This window comes from Xenopus laevis, chromosome 1S, assembly GCF_017654675.1.
Source record: "Xenopus laevis strain J_2021 chromosome 1S, Xenopus_laevis_v10.1, whole genome shotgun sequence".
Taxonomy (NCBI): domain Eukaryota; kingdom Metazoa; phylum Chordata; class Amphibia; order Anura; family Pipidae; genus Xenopus; species Xenopus laevis.
The window spans coordinates 72,375,141-72,395,200 of NC_054372.1; the positions used below are offsets into that span (position 1 = coordinate 72,375,141).

At 37.1% G+C, this 20,060-nt stretch overlaps 1 protein-coding gene across 4 annotated transcripts in view; it reads left to right on the forward strand.

The window, feature by feature from the left end:
• prc1.2.S (protein regulator of cytokinesis 1, gene 2 S homeolog) overlaps nucleotides 1-14,039 on the forward strand; it is a 32,088-nt gene extending 18,049 nt beyond the window's left edge. The window contains 5 exon segments of one of the 4 annotated variants that reach the window (NM_001086128.1): nucleotides 293-439; nucleotides 1,699-1,794; nucleotides 2,343-2,456; nucleotides 7,467-7,571; nucleotides 12,949-14,039. In NM_001086128.1, coding sequence (NP_001079597.1) covers nucleotides 293-439; nucleotides 1,699-1,794; nucleotides 2,343-2,456; nucleotides 7,467-7,571; nucleotides 12,949-13,017 — 531 coding nt within the window. In that variant the 3' untranslated portion in view covers nucleotides 13,018-14,039. 4 annotated transcript variants of the gene reach the window in all.
• Nucleotides 14,040-20,060: the final 6,021 nt, after the last annotated feature.

Consider the following 20,060-nt stretch of genomic DNA (forward strand, 5'->3'; position numbering starts at 1 on the left):
TATGTATACTATTACTTTGTATATCATTGCTGTATAAACTTAACTTTTGTTAACACAATTGCATATTGCATAATTGTTTTAAACAGTAAAATATTTTTTTGATACCACCTGAGTCTATATTTGAAAAATTCTTTTGAGAGTGCATAACCTATTGTATGGTATATTGATTGTATGGTCGCTCTGTGTAGGGGTGACCTTGGTTTTTTGCACCTCCAGTGCATATTTTTGCCAAATATCTAATTGTATTTTGTGCCCAGTTCATCCACATTTCTATGCATATTTTGATTGTCAGTTGGAGGATGAGCTGAAGACCCGAATAGAAGCATGGGAGATTGAACAAGGATGTGCCTTTTTACTTAAAGGAAGCAGGTTTATGGATTATGTTACAAGTCAGTGGGAGATGCACAAAAAACAAAAGGAACGTGAAAAACAAGACCGGGTGAGTGACGAGCTTCTTTTCTGTTATGAAATATTAGTGTGACATAATTATGAAATTATCTTACAAAACACTTTACAGCCATGTCAGATGAAATGCTTTGCCACCTAATGGAGATTTCATTTCCTGCGGGCAGCACAGCATCGGAAAATAACCCTTTGTCTAGAAGAATCATTTACTTGTGGTGATCAGGAGTAATTGCTGTAAAATGCAGAAGGCTGCATTATGTTAGCAAAATATTGATGTATTAGTTATTGAGCCCATAGTTCTAGAACAGTGATCCCCAACCAGTGGCTTGTGAGCAACATGTTGCTCCTAGTGGCCTCAAAGCAGGTGCTTATTTTTGAATTCCAGACTTGGAGGCAAGTTTTAGTTGCATGAAAACCAGGTTTACTGGCAAACAGAGCCTCCCGTAGGCTGCCAGTGCACATAGTCATAGGAGCTACCAAATAGCCAATCACAGCCCTTATTTAGCATCCCCATGAACTTTTTCATGCTTGTGTTGCTCCCCCAACTCTCTTTACATTTTACTGTAGCTCACAGGTAAAAAAAAAGTTGGGGATTCCTGTTCTAGAATATCTAGGGCAGCAAATGAGCATTTATAGCCCAACCATACCTCAAGTGACCTTCAAGCTTAGCTTTCCATTGTATCTTGAAGGGCAAATAAATGGCCACATTCCTGTATTCTTACCCTAATTGGCCTTCAGGTTGAACCACCTGTTCCAATTCCCCCAAGGGTAGCCATCACCTCAGCAAACAAAAGAACATCATATTAAGGACTAGAATGTGAAATCTATGCTTTTTACAGCACACTAGCAATATTTGCTCCATTTGTTTCCACAGAATTTGCTCTACATGATGTACTGTATATTATTTATAGTTCTGGGCTGACATAAAATAACTAAAATCACCCTATTTTGCTGGATAATATTGCATGCACCCAGAGTCAATATATTGACCCAGTTGCAGAGAGGATTTCCATGCTGAAATACGGTTTCAGCGATACATTAAATGATGCATTCTCAGCAGCTTCTGCATTATGTTAGCAACTATTGTATCAGTTATAATTGATGCCTCTAATGAAATTCAGTGACAGGTTACATGAGTTGAAAATTCAGTTAAGAGGGGACATGAGGTGAAAATTAAACTTCAATGTTAACTAAGCAAAAGGCCTGTATTTAGTGTAATGTCTGAGGAAAAACGGAACTGCATTTCTCTGAACTGTATTTTTAATTTAACAAAAGTAACTGTTTATCTTACAGAGCCTCAAGAAAGAAGAGCACACTCCTTTCAAGACCCCAATCAAGCGCCCAGCAGGATCCTGTATACAGGGTACACCTAGCAATAAAACTCGAAAAGTAAGCAGAAGTGCCTCCAATTTGTATTTGCTTTCAGGAACATATCTGGAAACGTTACAAACATTTCCTGCACTATAGTTTAAAAAAAAAACCAAATACATGGGGGGGGGGATACTTTCCTTCTCCTCGGTATGTTAATGTTGGTCTTAAAGACTTAATTTTTGTTTATCAACTGCTACCCATTCACCCATATACAAGTGCCACAAAGTATGTACAGTTACAGAAACCAATAAGATTTTTGCTTTTAAACAGGTGACCTGTAAATAATGCCTGCTGATCCACTCCCCCCCATAATTTGTATGTAATATTTACAGTTGTACTTCTTTATCAACACTTTGTACAAGCCCCCAAGCCAAGTGTCGAAGCATACAGTGCTGCAGGTTGAAGTATGTCTGAGAGTCTGGTCCACTGGTAATCTAATTGTAAAAACTAATACCAGTTGTAGCAGAGACGCATATAGCCTGCTTTTTTATAACCATGAAAGTGTCTGTCCTTATCCACCTCTTGTCTATGCTATAATTTGACCTTCCAAATGCTTATTTTTGAAGCTTAATGGAACATCAAATTCTGTCATGTCTCGAACCACTGTAAGTAATTCCAGCACATCCTCTTCAACTTCAAGTCAGTCATTAAATGGAAAGATACCACTTTCTACTATTAAGGTTAGTAAATATATAACTTTGTTTCTTCTTCATTTTGTGTATCAACCAACACATATGTAAAATATTGTAATGCATTCAGCTGAGACGGCTGTCCATTTAAAATCTATACAGTAGTCATTTTATCATGGTAATTTATTAGTATTACCTTCCAGGAATATGTATTTGCATTAATGAGAGCTTTCAGACAACTGTATAACTAATAAGAATTTGCCTGATTCATGCATTTAGCATATCACTTTCTGTTTATTATGAATGTTTATGATATCACTTTTTCCCCTGCATGCAGTTAGAATGAAGTTTAGCAAACTACTAATTCAGATGTTGGAGATTCTTTATTTTTTACTTACATTTTTCCTTTATTTAGTAATTTAGAATATTAACTACATTTGAAGAAGAAAAAACCCAACCTAGTAGAAAGTTTGTACTTAAATTGTTGTTATATCATTTCTTACATTTTACTTTCATAACAATACAATAAGTTAAAGCATGTATTTTAATCTACTATGTACCGGTAGATTACCAGAAAGAAAGAAAAGAGAAAAACAAAACAAAAACAATGCTCTAGTGTTAGGTACCGACCAAAAAAAGGAAATTAAGAAATAAGTATTATAAGTCATAATAAAACCAAACATTAGGTCCAATAGCATTTCTGGATTTAAGGAAATAAAAAAACGTCTGAATAGGTACTATTATTCCACGGTGTCAAATATAAATTTCCAATATGTTTGTAATAGTGGACACTCCCACCATATATGAGTAAAAGTTCCTATATGTCCACAATTCCTCCAGCATATATTTGTAGAGGTATTGGGATATATCCTGTGTAGCTTTGTCGGTACTAAATGCCATCCATACATTATTTTGATGCTAGTTTCCAGTAGGCTCATGGAGTGTGTAGTCATATTGAGTGTGAGAAAAGAGTTACTCCAATCTATTGGATCTGTCGTACAGGACAGCGCTTTTTCCCATTTGTTTATATGTATATCCATATTTTGCGTATTGTTGTCCAGTAAGGTTGCATAAAATTTTGTGAATTTTTTTTTTTTTTTTTTGTACTTTTGACATTGGTTTAATTTTGCAAATGTCCCGAGACTTCAAATAAGTAGTAATTTGCAGGTAGGCAAAAAATGCTCACAGTTGAGTGAAGGTTTGGATTATATTGTGATAAAAAAGATCTTCATATTTAACAATACCTGCTCTCTTACAAGTGGAAAGGTTAAGATATGAAATCGTATATTGAAAAGCATCAATAGAATGGAGTGGATGTACGCCTGCTTTTAAGTTATCTAATTTAAAACTGGTAGATATCCCATATTTTGAAAGAAGCTGAAGTGGTTAGGAACAGCTTTTTCAAAGGTGGATGTGTCCTAGGGTGTACCCATATAATGGAAATTATCTTTTAAACTGAACAATGTTCCATTTAAAACTGCTCACTGTCTGTTATGGTATGGGGAGACTGATGAATAACTTGCAAGTTTTTTTTAACTTTATAAGGTTTTAACTAAATTTGGCTCACAATTAATAGAAAAAGAAAATTATTTAAGCTGTTACGATTTAAAGGAGAAGGAAAGCCCCAGGGCGCAAAACCCCTCCCCCCCTCCCCTGTGTTGCCCCCCCTCCCTCCTCCCCCCTGGCCTACCTGTCCCCCTGGGCAAATGCCCCTAACTTGTTACTCACCCCTCTGCGCAGGTCCTGTCCACGGAGTTCACAGTCGCCATCTTCTCCCACGCGCGTCTTCTTCCTGCTCTGACCGGCGTCTTCTGGCGCATGCGCAGTAGGAACAGGTACCGGTACAGCTCTATTGCGCATGCGCCGAATGTCACGAAGTGAAATCGGAAAACTTTGTGACATTCGGCGCATGCGCAGTAGAGCTGTACCGGTACCTGTTCCTACTGCGCATGCGCCAGAAGACGCCGGTCAGAGCAGGAAGAAGACGCGCGTGGGAGAAGATGGCGACTGTGAACTCCGTGGACAGGACCTGCGCAGAGGGGTGAGTAACAAGTTAGGGGCATTTGCCCAGGGGGACAGGTAGGCCAGGGGGGAGGAGGGAGGGGGGCAACACAGGGGAGGGGGGGAGGGGTTTTGCGCCCTGGGGCTTTCCTTCTCCTTTAATTCCGTTGAGACTGACCTAAAATGAGAGTAGACGGGGTCCAGCTGCATACGAAAGCAGATAGATCTCTTTGAATGTTTAGCTTTAGTACTCCATACGAATAACGTTTTTTTTTTTTTTTTTTTGCTCGATTTGGCTCACTATTATGAATGTAAAATGAGTAGAATGTGCAGAAGTTTGGACAACCTAGTAAGTCATTATTTAATAACCCCTTTAGAACAGATCACTATAGATGGGCAATTCTGACCCGATTTGCCGAAAATCTGCGAAAAGGCGACTAATTCTCCAAATGCATTGAAATATATGGGCAACATGCGATGCATTATTTCACCCATTGGAGTCTATCGCCCCGTCCCTTTCGCATCGAAATGTGGTGAAAATTTTCACTCATCACATCTTGTAAATGCCTTTTATCTCCAGCTAAAACTAATACAATAAATTACAATTTATTTAAATAAGCTACCTTTTTGCAATGAAGGCCATGATCAACTTCCACATTTCCCATGCATATAACAGATAAACTCTTGAATGCAATTAATGTGTGCTTAAAGGAACAGTAACACCAAAAAGTGTTTTAAAGAAATAGCCATGGGGCAGCCATTTAAGATATAAAAGGAACAAAGGCACAGGCTACGTAGCAGATAACAGATTAGCCCTAATAGAATACAACAGGATTCTACAGAGTACTAGTGCAGGGAAACAGTACATTATGTTTTAATTACTTTAAAAACACATTTTTTTGATGTTACTGTTCCTTTAACAAGAGCTAGACATGTATTCACTGCTCTTCACACCTCTAAGATTAAGATTATTGTTGCCAAGAAATATAGTATTTTCAGGTTCCAGTCAACCAGTCACAATCTGTAAAGCATTTTAATTTTTTTGGTTACTGGTCCTTAAAGGAAACGTAATACCAAAAAAAGACTTTTGAAGTAATGCAAATGTACTGTTGCTATTGGTAAAAGATATGTGTCTGCGTTAGAAAGACTACTATATATACTATTTATATAAATAGGCTACTGTGTAGACATGGGGGAAGCCGTTCAAGCTAAAAAAAGGCACAGGCTACTTAGCAGATAATAGATAAACTCTGTAGTATGATACAATGGGATTCTACAGAGTGCATCTGTTATCTGCTATGTAACATGTGCTTTGAATGGGCTGCCCCAAAGCTGCACAGCAACTTGTTTATATAAACTATAGTAGTGTTTCTAAAGCAATGGCATACGTTTTACCAGTGCAGGAAGAAAGTACATTATGCTTGAATTACTTTGAAATTATTTGGTGTTACTGTTCCTTAAAACAATTAGGAGCAGATTTTGAATAGTATGAAGAGATTAGCAAAATTAAGACAGAAACACCACGGGGGGGGTATATTTACTGAAACTTTTTCTCACTGATTAAAAAAAACTCCCAAGTCCCCTTAATTTATCAATAAACCTCATAATCGACATAATCGTGCTTCAATTTGATTTGTGCAACTTTTTTTTAATTGTCGCCCATAAAACGTAATTTTGTCAAATTGTCACCGCAACGACTTTAATTTATCAGGTTATTTAAAGTAAACAGTAAACAGCCTGAAACTATTGAGAATCCTGATGGTAAAAAACATGTTTCAATTGTTAGAGAGCATCTGCCATTGACTTCTACACAATTTCAATGGGTTTTAGCTGGAGTATTTTCAGATTCTGATTTTTAGCAGCTTCAGAGCATAATAAATCTAGAAACATTTGTTTTTTCCCCTCTAAAATTCAACTTTTTTTCCTTGTAAAGACTTTACCAGAAAAAATTGAGGTTTAATAAATAGGCTACCAGGTGTGTCATAGCCCTAAACATAAGTAAAGTTGTTGAGGACTATGGGAAGCATGTAAGGGCAGGATGAAAATTGGTTAAGGGCTAAGATGGACATCAGAAAATGGATTGCTTTTTGCTGTGTTGGGAGATGGGCATACTTGCATGATACAAGCAAGATAAAACTGCAATTATTGATTTTTGTTCCATTACAAGGCTTGTCCCCTGCTTCATTGTACAGTGGAAGCTGTTGCTGTTTCATGAAGTAATTGTAGCATTACGTTTTACAGTCTTCCTCTGTGAAATGTGTGCTCAAAAATGTTTATTTTTTTGCCAGATGATTTAATAGAAGCGTTATTGTGAATTTATAGTGAAATTTTGATTGTGTTTTGTTTAACATGCTTTAGAACTGGGTGTTCTTAAAGGAGAAGTAAATTCCTCCCTCCCTCCATGGTTCCCTTCTGCATAGTTAGCTAGCTTTGAAACTACCCCTAAGAGTTTGCTCACGTATCGGTGCAGAGTAAGCGCAGCAAACTCATGGGCTCCACCCTCTGGATCTCCGGTCATCTTCTGTAAGTTAGCGCCGTATTGGTGCGTGCACAGTTAGAGCAGTCTTACAATTTGTAGGTGGGATAGAGGGTGTCATCTCAAGGCAACAACTGGCAAATTACTAGGTCACTTACTATAGGGTGGATGTCTACAGAAATGTTATGTGCATAGTAATGTACTGTATTAAAGGGGTGGTTAACCTTTAAGATAACGTTTCGTATTTTTATTTGCCCCCCCTTTTTTTTTTTTTTTATCCAGCTTTCAGATGGTGGCATCTGAAAAACAATTGCTACTATTGCTATTATTTATTATTCATTTTTCTATTCAAGCCCTCTCATATTCACATTTCAGTCTCTTTTTCAAATCAATGCATGGTTGCTATGGTAAACTTGACCCTAGCAACCAGATTGCTGAAATTGCAAACTTGAGTACATTGGTACTTTTAGCTTAATTCAACCATTTACATGCCCATTTAATACTTACAAATTTCATAAGGCATTCTAGTTATAAAAAAATGTGTAGCTTTGTGAACAACTGTACTCATATAGTTTACCTTACAGACTCCAGTGAAAACTAGAGATACACCAGGGAGAACACCACTGCAAGACAGTAACAAACAGTCATGTGGGCTTTCCAGCCAGCCTGGCAGCTATTCAGCGTTTAAGGTATGACCTGCATTTTTATATACTGTAAATACCTGATTATTTCATGCCCATTCTATTAGTAAGGGCCAAAATCCACAGTTTCCCAGACCAGTCATACCTATTATTGGTTGCAGCTTTGACCATATCTTTGAACGCAACAATCTAACCAAATCTAACAATTTCACAATAAAACAAATATAATTAACTAATAATGAAATTAGAATGGAACTAGCTGACTCTCAGGGGAAGGAATTCCTTTGTTAGAATGATGAATAGAGTAATCTGTCTCAAGGACCCTGCATGGCCAAATATCTGATGCTAGGGTTCTGCATAATGTGGAGCAAGTGGACAGATTAATAAGACAGGCTGTAAAAGAATCAGCAGTTGTGGACCACATTGGTACTTATGGCAAAGTTATAGGAAAAGCAGAACATTCTTTTTCAAATTAAACATTATAACCTAAATGTTTTTTTTTTTTTGTTTTGTTTTTTTTATTAAAACATCCATAACTGTTATAAACTCATGTAAAACTCCCAGCTGTCAATCATATATTGCCTGCCCCTCTTCTATGCCTTAGGGATGGGGCAGGCAATTACTTTTACTTTCCATTCAGCACTTCCTAGATTTCACTGCACTCCCCATATTCCCCCTCTCTCCTCACCATCTAATTACGTAGCCAGTGCATGGGCAGGGGTATCAGACCCCCCTTTGTGTCATATAAGTAAGATTTTGACGCAAAGCTTGCGTTAATAACCATTTCTACAAAATTGTGCCTGCATGCTGCTGGATTGTGAATTCCAAGACTAAAAAAAAAACTATATTTAAATAAATAATTCTTAAACTGTAAGTGAAGTTTATTTTGATTATCATATCAAGTTGGATTGTGAATTATTTCTTATGGTGACAGCTCTCTTGGTTTCCACTCATTGGTTTTCAGGCAGTAACCAATCAGTGACTTGAGGGGGGGGGTCACATGGGTCATAACTGTTTGAATCTGAGCTGAATGCTAAGGATCAATTGTAAACTCACTGAATGTCCCACATGGCCCTTCTTAAAGTCGCTGACTAAATCAGAGTTAGAGAGCTGAAAAGCAGGAATTAGTGTTCTGTTCAGTCACTCCAGCCTTTATAGTTTACATTTTTGGATAACTAACTATATTAGAAACATTTTTATTTTGCACAGCCCATCAATTTACACAGTTTTTATTTTTTACACTGAAGTGTTCCTTTAAAGGTGAGACTTCATGGGGGTCTACAGGCTGTTTGCAAGGAATGGGCTGCACTTCATTGATGTATTTTGGGGGAAAGCATCACTATAAAGTTAGAGGAGATTTTAAAGTGGGCATGGGGAACAGTGAGCAGTAAAGAAATCTGTCCACTGGGGCATGAGGTTTTCAATTACAAAAAAAAGAATAGAAAATGATTGCCATTTAAAATGACCATGAATTTCAAAATGTATTTCATTAGGAAAGAAATGTTGTCTTAAGTAAGTTGGGAAGAAGTTAATAGGAGTCCAAAACAAAATTACAAATTGGAGGAGTTCCAAAAAAGGGACCATTTTTAAAGATAAGATTTTAAACCCAGATTGAAACAGGCAACATATTGCAATTATTATTGCCTATGAGTTTAGGAGGCAAATTTGGTTTGCCAGAATTTGGACAGCAGCGTGCGCAGTGGACATGATCTACTTGCTTTACAAACAGTTCTGCATAAAAGTTTTGTTTTCTAATCTAAGGTTTGTTAGTTTTGGTAATGTTGCATGGATAGTAAACTGGCTACAGGATCATCTAGAGAGGGTCATTCCATTTGGTTTCTGTTTGGAGTGTGCATGCTGCATGGTTCTTCTTTGAGTCCACTTTTACTTAATTTGCTCGTTTATGGCTTGGTGGAGGCACTGTAAGCAATGTATCTGTATTTGATAATTAAATAAAATTATGCAGGCCAATCAGCGCCAGCCAACCTAGGCAACCTGGAAGATCGCAGCACCCAATAGGCACACGTGTGCGCAAATAAGACACGCACATGCAAAACGGACACACGCACGTACATGATCGAAAAAAGACATGCGCAAGCAAAACAAAATGTGTGCAGAAGGACACACGCCGGTAAGAAATAAGGCTTCAGAAGTTGCCGTTACAGCATGTGGCAGCCACCAGCAACTGAGCTATCACTTTCACTATATAGGGAAAGTGCTTGGAGGAGTTTTTAGGGCTATGGCACACTAAAAGTAGCAAACAAAACAAGGGAAATACCTCATAGTTCTAGTATATTCAGCGGACCATTACTACTTACAGTAGTACTTACAGTATAATCAATGCAAATGACTCGCCATCATTTTAACCAATGTGACAGGTGGTGTATGTTGTTCCCTATATAAGTAAGCCTGTGAGTTGTGCTTAGCGTTCTGTGCTTAGTACAAGAAGTTAGATGCCCAAATACACTTTGTGTATTTACTTTTATTAATTAAATTTGCTTAATTCACTTTGTTTCCTTTCTATGCCATTGTGCAAGCTTGATCTGCTGTTTCAGACAAGAGAAACATGCATAACCTGTTTTGATTTTTCAGTTCTATAAATTAAGCAGAAAATTGCAACTTCCCAATGATCTAAGCTTTGTATGATATGACAGTCTAGCCATGTTACTATAGCTTAAAGGACAAGTCTAAAATATATTAAGGCTAGAAATGCTGTATTTTGTATACTAAATATAAGCATGAGCTTACTGCACCACAAAGCCTAATCAAACAAATGATTTATGCTTTCAAAGTTGGCCACAGGGGGCTGTCATCTTGTAACTTTGTTAAACATCTTTGCCTGACCCTGACACTGCACATGCTCAGTGTGGTCTGGGCTGCTTAGGGATCGTCATAAACAAAGCTGCTTGAATTCTGCATGGCTGGTAAGTAAGGTGGGGGCTCCCCCTGCTGTTCATAAGTATGATTGTTTCCCTGCTTAGCAGTAAATGAAGTGATGGGCGAATTTGCGCCATTTCGCTTAGCCGAAAAATTTGCGAATTTCGCGAAACATCGAAAAATTCGCGAAACGGCGCCGGCGTCCGTTTTTTCCCCCGAATTTTCGTGGGCGTTTCGCGAATTTATTCGCTGGCGGCGAAACGCGCAAATTCGCGCCTGGCGAATAAATTCGCCCATCACTAGAAGGGAGAATTTCACTGCATACAGCCAGGTTTCTTATAAAAACGTTGCACATTTTTTAATTAAAGTATATTGGAGATAGGTTTCTTTTTCATTAAAGAAAGTAAAAATGGGATTTTATTTTTTTGCCTTTCCTTGTCCTTTAATATATACAGTCATATGAAAAAGTTTGGGAATCCCTCTTAATTCTTTGGAGTTTATCATTGGCTGAGTTTTCAAAGTAGCAACTTCTTTTTAATATCTAACATGCCTTATGGAAACAGTAGTATTTCAACAGTGACATAAGGTTTATTGGATTAACAGAAAATATGCATCATAACAAAATTAGACAGTTGCATACATTTGGGCACCCTAACGATAAAGAGATATTACATCAATACTTTGTTGAGCCTACTTTAGCAAATGTAACCGCCTCTAGACGCCTCCTATAGCCTTTGATGAGTGCCTGGATGGCGGTATTTTTGACCATTCGTCCATACAAAATCTTTCCAGTTCAGTTAAATTTGCCTAGCATGGAAAGCCTGCTTCAAATCATCCCATCGATTTTCAATGATCTTCAAGTCAGGGGACTGTGACGGCCATTCCAGAATATTGTACTTCTCCCTCTGCATAAATGCCTTGTTTTTTTGGAATATCCAACCCCTGCTAACTTCAACTTTGTAACCGATGCTTGAACATTATCCTGAAGAATTTGTTGATATTGGGTTGAATTCATCCAACCCTCGACTTTAACAAGGGCCCCAGTCCCTGAACTAGCCACACAGTCCCACAGCATGATGGAACCTCCACCAAATTTGACAGTAGCTAGCAGTCGTTTTTCTTGGATTATGGTGTTCTTCTTCTGCCATGCAAAACGATTTTTGTTATGACCAATTAACTACATTTTTGTCTCATCAGTTCAAAGCACTTTGTTCCAAAATGACTGTGACTTGTCTAAATGAGCTTTTGCATACAACAAGTTTGTTGTGAGAGTGCAGAAAGGCTTCTTTCTCATCACCCTGCCATACAGATGTTTTTTGTGCAAATTGCGCTGAATTGTAGAACGATGTACAGATACACCATCTGCAGCAAGATGTTCTTGCAGGTCTTTGGAGATCTTTGAGTTGTCTGTATCCATTCTCACAATCCTCCGCATATGCTGCTCCTTTATTTTCCTTGGCCTGGCAGACCTGGGTTTTACAGTAACTGTGCTTGTGGCCTTTCCTGATTACATTCCTTACAGTTGAAACTGACAGTTTAAACCTCTGAGATAGCTTCAAGGCTTAATGAGCTAATCCAACCAATTTGGTGTTACCAGTAATCAGTTTTGAGCAGTTACATGCATTCAAATTAGCAAAATTACAAGGCTACCCAAAAAATTTTTCTGAATACTGCATCACTAAAAAATCTTTGTTCAGAAAACACCCCAGTACTCCTGGGAAATGAAAGACATACCACTGCATGGAAAGTGGAGTAAATTATTATGCAGGCTCATTTTTTTTCTCGTGTTTGTGTAGGTAGGACTATTTGTTATGTTTACTTATTAAAAGGGATATACACAATTTTGAATTTGGCTGACCCCTAAGGGGCAGATTTATTAAGGGTCGCATAGTAAATTTTAATTTTCGAATTTTTTTGGTGTCAAAATTCGCACATACAAATTTTAATCCCCCAATTTGAATGTGAGATTTCACACCTCGACCATGGAAACCGTTTTAATTCGAATATTCACCACCTAAAACCTGCAGAGTCCACGGACAAGTCAATGGCAGAGGTTCGTTGAGCCATTTGGAGATGTTAATAATAGCCTTCCTGACATTTGAGTTTTTATTTTCGGAGAAAACTAACGAATCAAATACGATTCAAATTTTTGGGTCAGAACCATTTGATCAAGTATTAGACATTCAAATTTATTTCCTAAATAACCTCCCAGTCAAGTTGTTGTATTTTCATATAAAAAAATCACATGAATTTGAAATTTGACCTTTACTAAATGGTCCTCCCCATGTTTAACCAAACTGAATTTTTAGATTTATGTGACCTTAGCTCTGAACACCTGAGCAAGAAACTTTTTTGTAAAATATTGATGTTTTTTTTTTTTTATCAACATGAATATGCAAATTTAGGGATTGAATGCAGCTCTGGATTCACCGACATCTTTTGAGGATTCAGTATTTGACCAAATCCAATTATTATGAATTTGCTGCATCTGTACTTTTCAGGGTAATTCCTTGCAGCAGCTTACCCTTTGTTTTGGGTTTATTTGCAGGAGGAGATGACAAAGAAGTCCAGCCATTCTGAGGCAGTTTTCAATTCTACGGTAAATGAGAACTTGTAATATTACATGTTCTGTTTTTAAACTGCACTATTTTTGATATTCTGAAATGTTTTTAGCCTCTACAATGGTTTTATTACAATTGTGATTAAAAAACTGTATTGCAACACCAACCAATTGTAACTGTAAATATCGTCTCTTTCTTGTGTCTTTTTAAATGTGGTATTGTCAGTGTAAATAGTCATCATTTATAGAAACCAACAGCCCAGTAATTGTTTTCTTTGCTCTGGCAGATATTTTTTATTTCCGATTAAGAGCAAAGGCCTCAGATACCAATTTCTATTCAGCATAATTATGAGATATGCCTTTAAAGCTTCAACCAAAGCAAACCGTTTTTGTATAGACATGCGCTCGTGTTTGTTGCTCATATTGAGAAGAGTCTCTTATCTTCTCTTTTTAATATGAACCTTACTGGAGAGGCTCTGTAGTGCCTGTAATACATTTAATTTGTTAGAGGCTGTTAAAAGGAAAGTTCACTGTACAGTTGTTTTAAAGCCTGGGGTTGATTTCTATATTCTAATAATTTCATGCATGAATTGCTTAGCTTTGTTTTTATGCAGCTATCCCATTTGGCATTTAAAGTACTGTAATTATGGATTATTGTCTATTTTCTTTCAAAATGTATTGCAGAGTTTGAGGGAATGCCTTGTTGTGTCCTAATACTTACTACTTCACATTTTTTAATGAATATAAAACTACTATCTAGCTATCACTTTGCCATATCTATGGTAAATTAAAAGAGCTGAGAGGCAAAGCTATAGAGCAGCTTGTGTGGGCTTGACATCCCCAAATATTTACAGTCATTGTGTCTCTGTATGTAGCCATTGTTAACATTCATTCTATTGGGGCATATTCCTGCTCATAAAATCTGTGTAACTCTGAGGGCTGAGCACAAGTTTTCTGTCTGTCTATATATGCTTGTAATGCATCTTTCATTGATTGTAATTTATAAGCATTTATATATCTAATACAGTTTCTGTTACTCTGTGTGTGTGTGTTTGTTTACAATAAAGAAACCTATTGTAGCTGCTTGTCCTGGCAATAAGTTTATTCTGTTCTTCTGATGTGGACATGGGGTGTGGAATAATATAAACTATAACTAAATTGTTGTGGAACCATTCACTTTGGGTCTGATGCCGGACTTCTTTACTGCACTGGGATTAGGACCATGGCATTGAAAGGGCAATAGGACATGCAATAAAAGTGTATTCTGCATGTTTATACTAGGGATGCACCGTATCCACTATTTTGGATTCAGCCAAATCCCTGAATCCTTCAAAAGATTGATCTGAATATAGAATCTGAATTTGCATATGCAAATTAGGGTCAGGAAAGGAAAAAGTGAAAAATTATTTTTATTGTTTTGTGACAAGTCACATGATTTCCATATGCAATTAGGGTTTCGGTTCGCCCAATCACAAGGATTAGGCCGAATGCTGCTGAAAAAGGCCAAATTCCGAAACAAATCCTATATTCGGTGCATCCCTAGTTTTCTACACAGGAATCTAAAGTCCGCATAAGGTCAGATCACACCACACTGCTGCCGTGTCTTATCCAAAATAATTAATGGAGGAGATCATAATACAGTGGAATCAAAGGGCAGATTGTCCAAATAACAACTATTCATTAAGGAGGGCAATAGTCTAAACTAGGCAGGAAAGTACATTTTTTAAATCAAATCTAATTTTCATCTGTACCAATTAACACAATACCAATATATTGCAACAAGCAATACACAAGTTTGACTAGAAATATTGCCCCTCGAATGGAAGAACGAGTTCTGCTGCAGCATGGAAGTGGATGGTATAAACAGTGCAGTGTTAGAGAACAGTGGGGGTTTCTGTAAATTATATGCTCCGATATTATTTGGAGAAGCACAATCTTTCAAATAACTGTTCATATTCACGAACAAAAAAAAAATCCAAATGCTGAAATCTGATACTGTCACGGGGTCTTATTTACAGAGTTCCCAGACACAAGCACAAGAGCACTAAGGGATGAAAGCATGCCCCTTAGTGTGCATTTAAAGAGTACTTGCAGCTGCCTTCCACACTTTTGCATTAGGAAAAAATGGGCAGGCAGTAAGAAGAGGGCTCTGTTGCAGCCTGAGTCAACAAGACAACTTTGTGTTTAAGTAAGGCTAATGTGCCAACCCTCCCCTCATGAATGCATCACTAGTTAATGCAGGCAGTGCTGTATGCATTATGGAAACATAAGTCTCTCCAGTCTGTTTTGCAGCAGGCTGCAATGTGGAGAAAACGTGGTACAATGATCATGATTTTTTCCAAGCTGCACTTTATAAACAGCCCCTATATTGTTTAACCCTCACTCAGGAGTATTTTTCATAACTGACCATTTTTTTATGTTTTTCTATCTTTTGAGATGTGTTCTTGCCTTATATTACATTTCTTAGAATAGTTGAAATTGAAAGCATTCTGCCCACAATCTATATTTGTGTTATTAGGATAATTTAAATGGCAATAAACTGTTCTTCCCTTCCCCCAACTTTGCTACAGTACAGTGCTATGCAACACGCTTCTTCCATCCATTAAAAGGGGAAATTCAATTGTAAAAAAGTGCATGAACGAAAAGTGTCTGCATTACTCTTTACAAACTCAAACATTCACTATATAAATTAATGGGGCACAGACCAAGTCTAAGCTTGTACTAATACAATACCAACACCATTGATGACTGCAATATTTGTATACATTTTTATGATTTCCTCTTTATGTCCTCCGTGCTTGGTTCTCCTTAAACTAGGACAGATATCTGGTAACACCTCGGCATCTTGCAGTGTTATCCTTTCAGCATGTTTAAAATATACAAAAAAGCGGGATTTGATGAATACACATTGCCTGGTCCCATTTCACAAGTCATTTAGTATCTATGCAAGTGTATGTATTTTAAAAAAAACTTAGTTACAAAGTTATGATTATAAAAATGACAAGCCACCATAATAGATCAAGGTAAACCCTAAATATGGTTGTCCCTAACTATTTATTTACCTCTGGTCATTTTTTTATAGGTTCGCACCTCCCTACGTAATAGCATGTATTGGGATAAATGTCTCTTGATTATGGTACTGGTCTAATTGGGCTTGGTTCCCCCCACCATGTCATTAGTATTTATAAGGGGAGAGATTGCCAAGGCCAAAGCATTTTTTTATATATATAAAGGTGAAATATAACCGCCATGACTAAATATATTTACTTTTTCCTTTGAAGTATAGTGTAATAAAGGGCACAGGTATGTGTTTCTTGTCTAATATAAGTAATATTTTTGCTGTGTGCCAGTGTCCTACCAACCAGACTTTTGTAATGAAAAGATTTTCTTCTGCCAGCCATTAGGCATTCTCCATCATCCAAGCAGTGTGAAGGGCGGTTGACTCAAGCCAAGACATGCCAGTATAACTGCACATAAACATCAGGTTTCCTGATTATAGGCAAAAAGGCAAGTAGATCTCTGAAATAAATGGAAAGTATTCTACATTACCAATCTGCTATAAATGTCTTGCACATTAACAATGTGGGTTCTGTATAATGTACATTTCTAGATCTCTCATCTTTTATTTTTGCAGTGTAGTCTATCTGATGTTTGAATTACAGATTGGTCAGTCATAGCAAAGTTATTGTTTGTTTCATGACCTTTAGAATATCTGTTAAAAATCCCAAACTGCCAAAAATGGTTAATACTGCCAAACCAGCCATGCTTATTAACTTTACAGTCCTGTTTATGTAAACCTGTTTTAGTTCTGTCCTTTGGTACAGACATAATGTGGACTTGTAATCTTCTCCAAAAACCTTTGGAGAGCATATAATGCTTCTTTAACACACCGTTTATTATGCATAAGAAATGTGGCACTACATGTTCTAGATTCAGAACTCAACCTCATGTGCATACAATTGAAGACATGTTACAGACCACTGAAACCCAAAACTGACCATGATCAGCTTTACAGCTTTCATCTATGGTTACAGCTTACTTGCTCTTTAAAATGTGCCAGTGTTGAGAGGACATACCGATCTTCCCGTAATGTTAATCAGTGCAACCAAGAGTGGAAAGTCGGCAACCAAAGTGGACAGCTAGAGGTGAATATGTCCACTTCACAATAAAAAAAAAAAAAGTAAGTTAATACCAATATCTAAATGTTTTTTTACTACTGCTCCTTTAATAAAACAAAAATGCGGATCATAGACTTGGTGAACATATTATATGCCCACCCAAAACTCTCAAGCTAGTGCACATGTGCCGATAAAAAAAGGTGTTTTTTCTCTATGGGATCCCAGAAGCCAAAGTACAAATATGGATGGTACACAAATAAATGATGTACTTGAAAAAAAAATACCCACACACTGGTATGATTATGATCATATTCCATTTTTAGCAAGCTTTTTTTGATCGAAGGAATTTCGTTCGATCGATGGTTTAAAATCCTTTAATTGCGCTTCGAAGTCGAAGGATTTAACTTCGACAGTCGAATATCGAGGGTTAATTAACACTCGACATTCGACCCTAAGTAAATGTGCCCCTAGGTGTTCAAACTGGAGGGCTGTCAGTGTCAAGGGACCATTGAAAGGGGTGAGTCACATTTAAATGAACTTTTAATATGTTATAGAATGGCTAATTCTAAGCAATTTTTCAATTGTTCTTCATTTAAGTTTTGAATTATTTGCCTTCTTCTTGTGACTATTTCCAGCTTTCAAATGGGGGTCACTGACAACATCTTAAAAACAATTGCTCTGTAAGGCTACAAATACATTGTTATTGCTACTTTTTATTACTCATTTTCTATTCAGGCTCTAACCTTTTCATATTCCTGTCTCTCATTCAAATCAATGCATGGTTGTTAGGGTAATTTGAACCATAGCAACCAGATTGCTAAAACTGCAAACTGGAGAGCTGCTGAATAAGAAGCTAAATAACTAAAATAATACATGAATTTCACTTGGATGAATCACCTTTTTTAATGTAGACAGAAGTTTCAGAATTTATTTTGACTTTCAAGTGGCATGTTACTAAAGGTTTCTGTTTATAAGGTGTGAGGTTGAAAAATGGTGGAAGCGTTTCAGCGAATTATACTGTTTTTTCCCCCCAGTGTTAATAGAAATATATATAACTACAACTTGTAGAATAAAAGTTACTTTCTGATGCTATACAATTTTAATGCAACTGCTTTGTCCTATATTTCTCCCTAGTTAAACCAAATTACCACTGATTTTTTTTGTGCCAGATTGGATCTAGCATAATCTCATTATTTTTTGTGGGAGATGTAAAATTGCTATTTGGCAAAGTTGGAAAAGAAATCATTGATTGCGGCCAGTTTATGGTATGGTTACATCTTTACAGTGTACACCTAGAAGTGACATAGGGTTATAAAACAAAGAAAGAGCAACAGAAATGTTATGTATGAATACTCTTTTGTATGAAAGTCTTGACAATGGATCTATCTTCAAGGCATTACCCAAGATGAAGGTCTACATCAAATGCAGACAAAAGTCTTCCTAGGAAATGATCTCCATGTAGATGTGTTGGCTTGGTAGAAGAAACTGATGTTAAAATATTGTGTGTCTCCTAGTTTCAGCGCTTTACCAAAAATAAAAAAATAGTGGATATCATCATAAAAGACTGTCTCATTTGTTCAGCCATAGAGGTACCAATGACTTTTAGATTATGTTGTGAAAAAACAGAATGAACTTTAGGAAACAAATTCATCTAGAATATGGCTTACAATTTTGGTCTCCAGCTCTCAAACAGGACATTATTGAATTAAAGAGGGTGCGGAGAAGGACAACCAAGCTGGTAAAAGGTATGGAAAATCTTTGCTATGAGGAAAGACTGGCCAAGTTTGGGTTGTTCACTCTGGAGAAGAGGTGCAATGATAACTATGTATAAATATATAAGGGGATCATATAATAATCTCTCATGCTTTATTTACCAGTAGGTCTTTCCAGCTGACACAAGGGCACCCATAGCATTTAGAAGAAAGGAGGTTCCATCTATTCAGAAGGGTTTTTTTTTTTTTTTTTTACAGTGAACTGTGAAGATGTGAAATTCTCTCCCTGAATGAGTTGTACAGGCTGATATATAAGATAGCTTTAAGAAGTGGTTGGATGGCTTCTTAGAAGTGTTATTGCCATCTTGGCTTCAGAAAGGAATTTTTCCCCTCTGAGGCAAATTGAAGAGGCAGGGCAAATTTACTAACCGCTGAAAATTTGCCAGTGACGGCTTCGCTTGCTTGCAACACTTTGCCAGTAGTAGATTTACCAGGACAACGCTTAGGGGCAAATTCATTAACCTCCAAAAATTCACCAGCGACGGCTTCGCTCACATCGCAACACTTCGCCAGGCGTAGATTCGACAGGACACCGCTAATTCTCTAAAATCCGAAGTTGCGTCCAGGGCACTGAACCCTGAGCGGAGTTGATCTAGCATTACTGCGGCAAGTGAAGCGAAGTTGCGCTAGCATTGCCTCATTTGCATAAGGCGGGAAGTTAAAGTTGAATGGATGTATATGTTGCAGCAAATAGATTACACTACACAAGCCCAGGGAAACTTAATAAAATAGAGTTGTTATATCGCCCTACACATAAGCCCGGTTTATAGTTTGTGCCATATGTTAGGCTGCAAAAGATCTCCCCCCCCCTACATTTCCTATCACCCTCAAAATGAAAAGTTGCCAACGGTTTTTGGGACTTAGAAAAATTTTCAACTATTTTTTGAGGAAGTACTATCTACTCTATTGCACTTTGCCTGGTCTGAGGTGGCGAAGGCAAGTTTGGCGCAAGAGATAACAGTAAAATAAGCATCTTAGTGCCCCTAAATAATTCAAAACTTAAATGAAGAACAATTGAAAAATTGCTTAGAATTAGCCATTCTATAACATATTAAATGTAGCCAATTCGATGTTTGAAGTAGCCAAAAAAACACTTCAAAATTTGAAGTTTTTTTTATTCTATTACTTCACTCGAGCTAAGTAAATGTGCCCCCTTGCTAAACCCTGGGTAGTTATTTCACTTCCAGGGTCAGAGTAATTTGATAAAGAT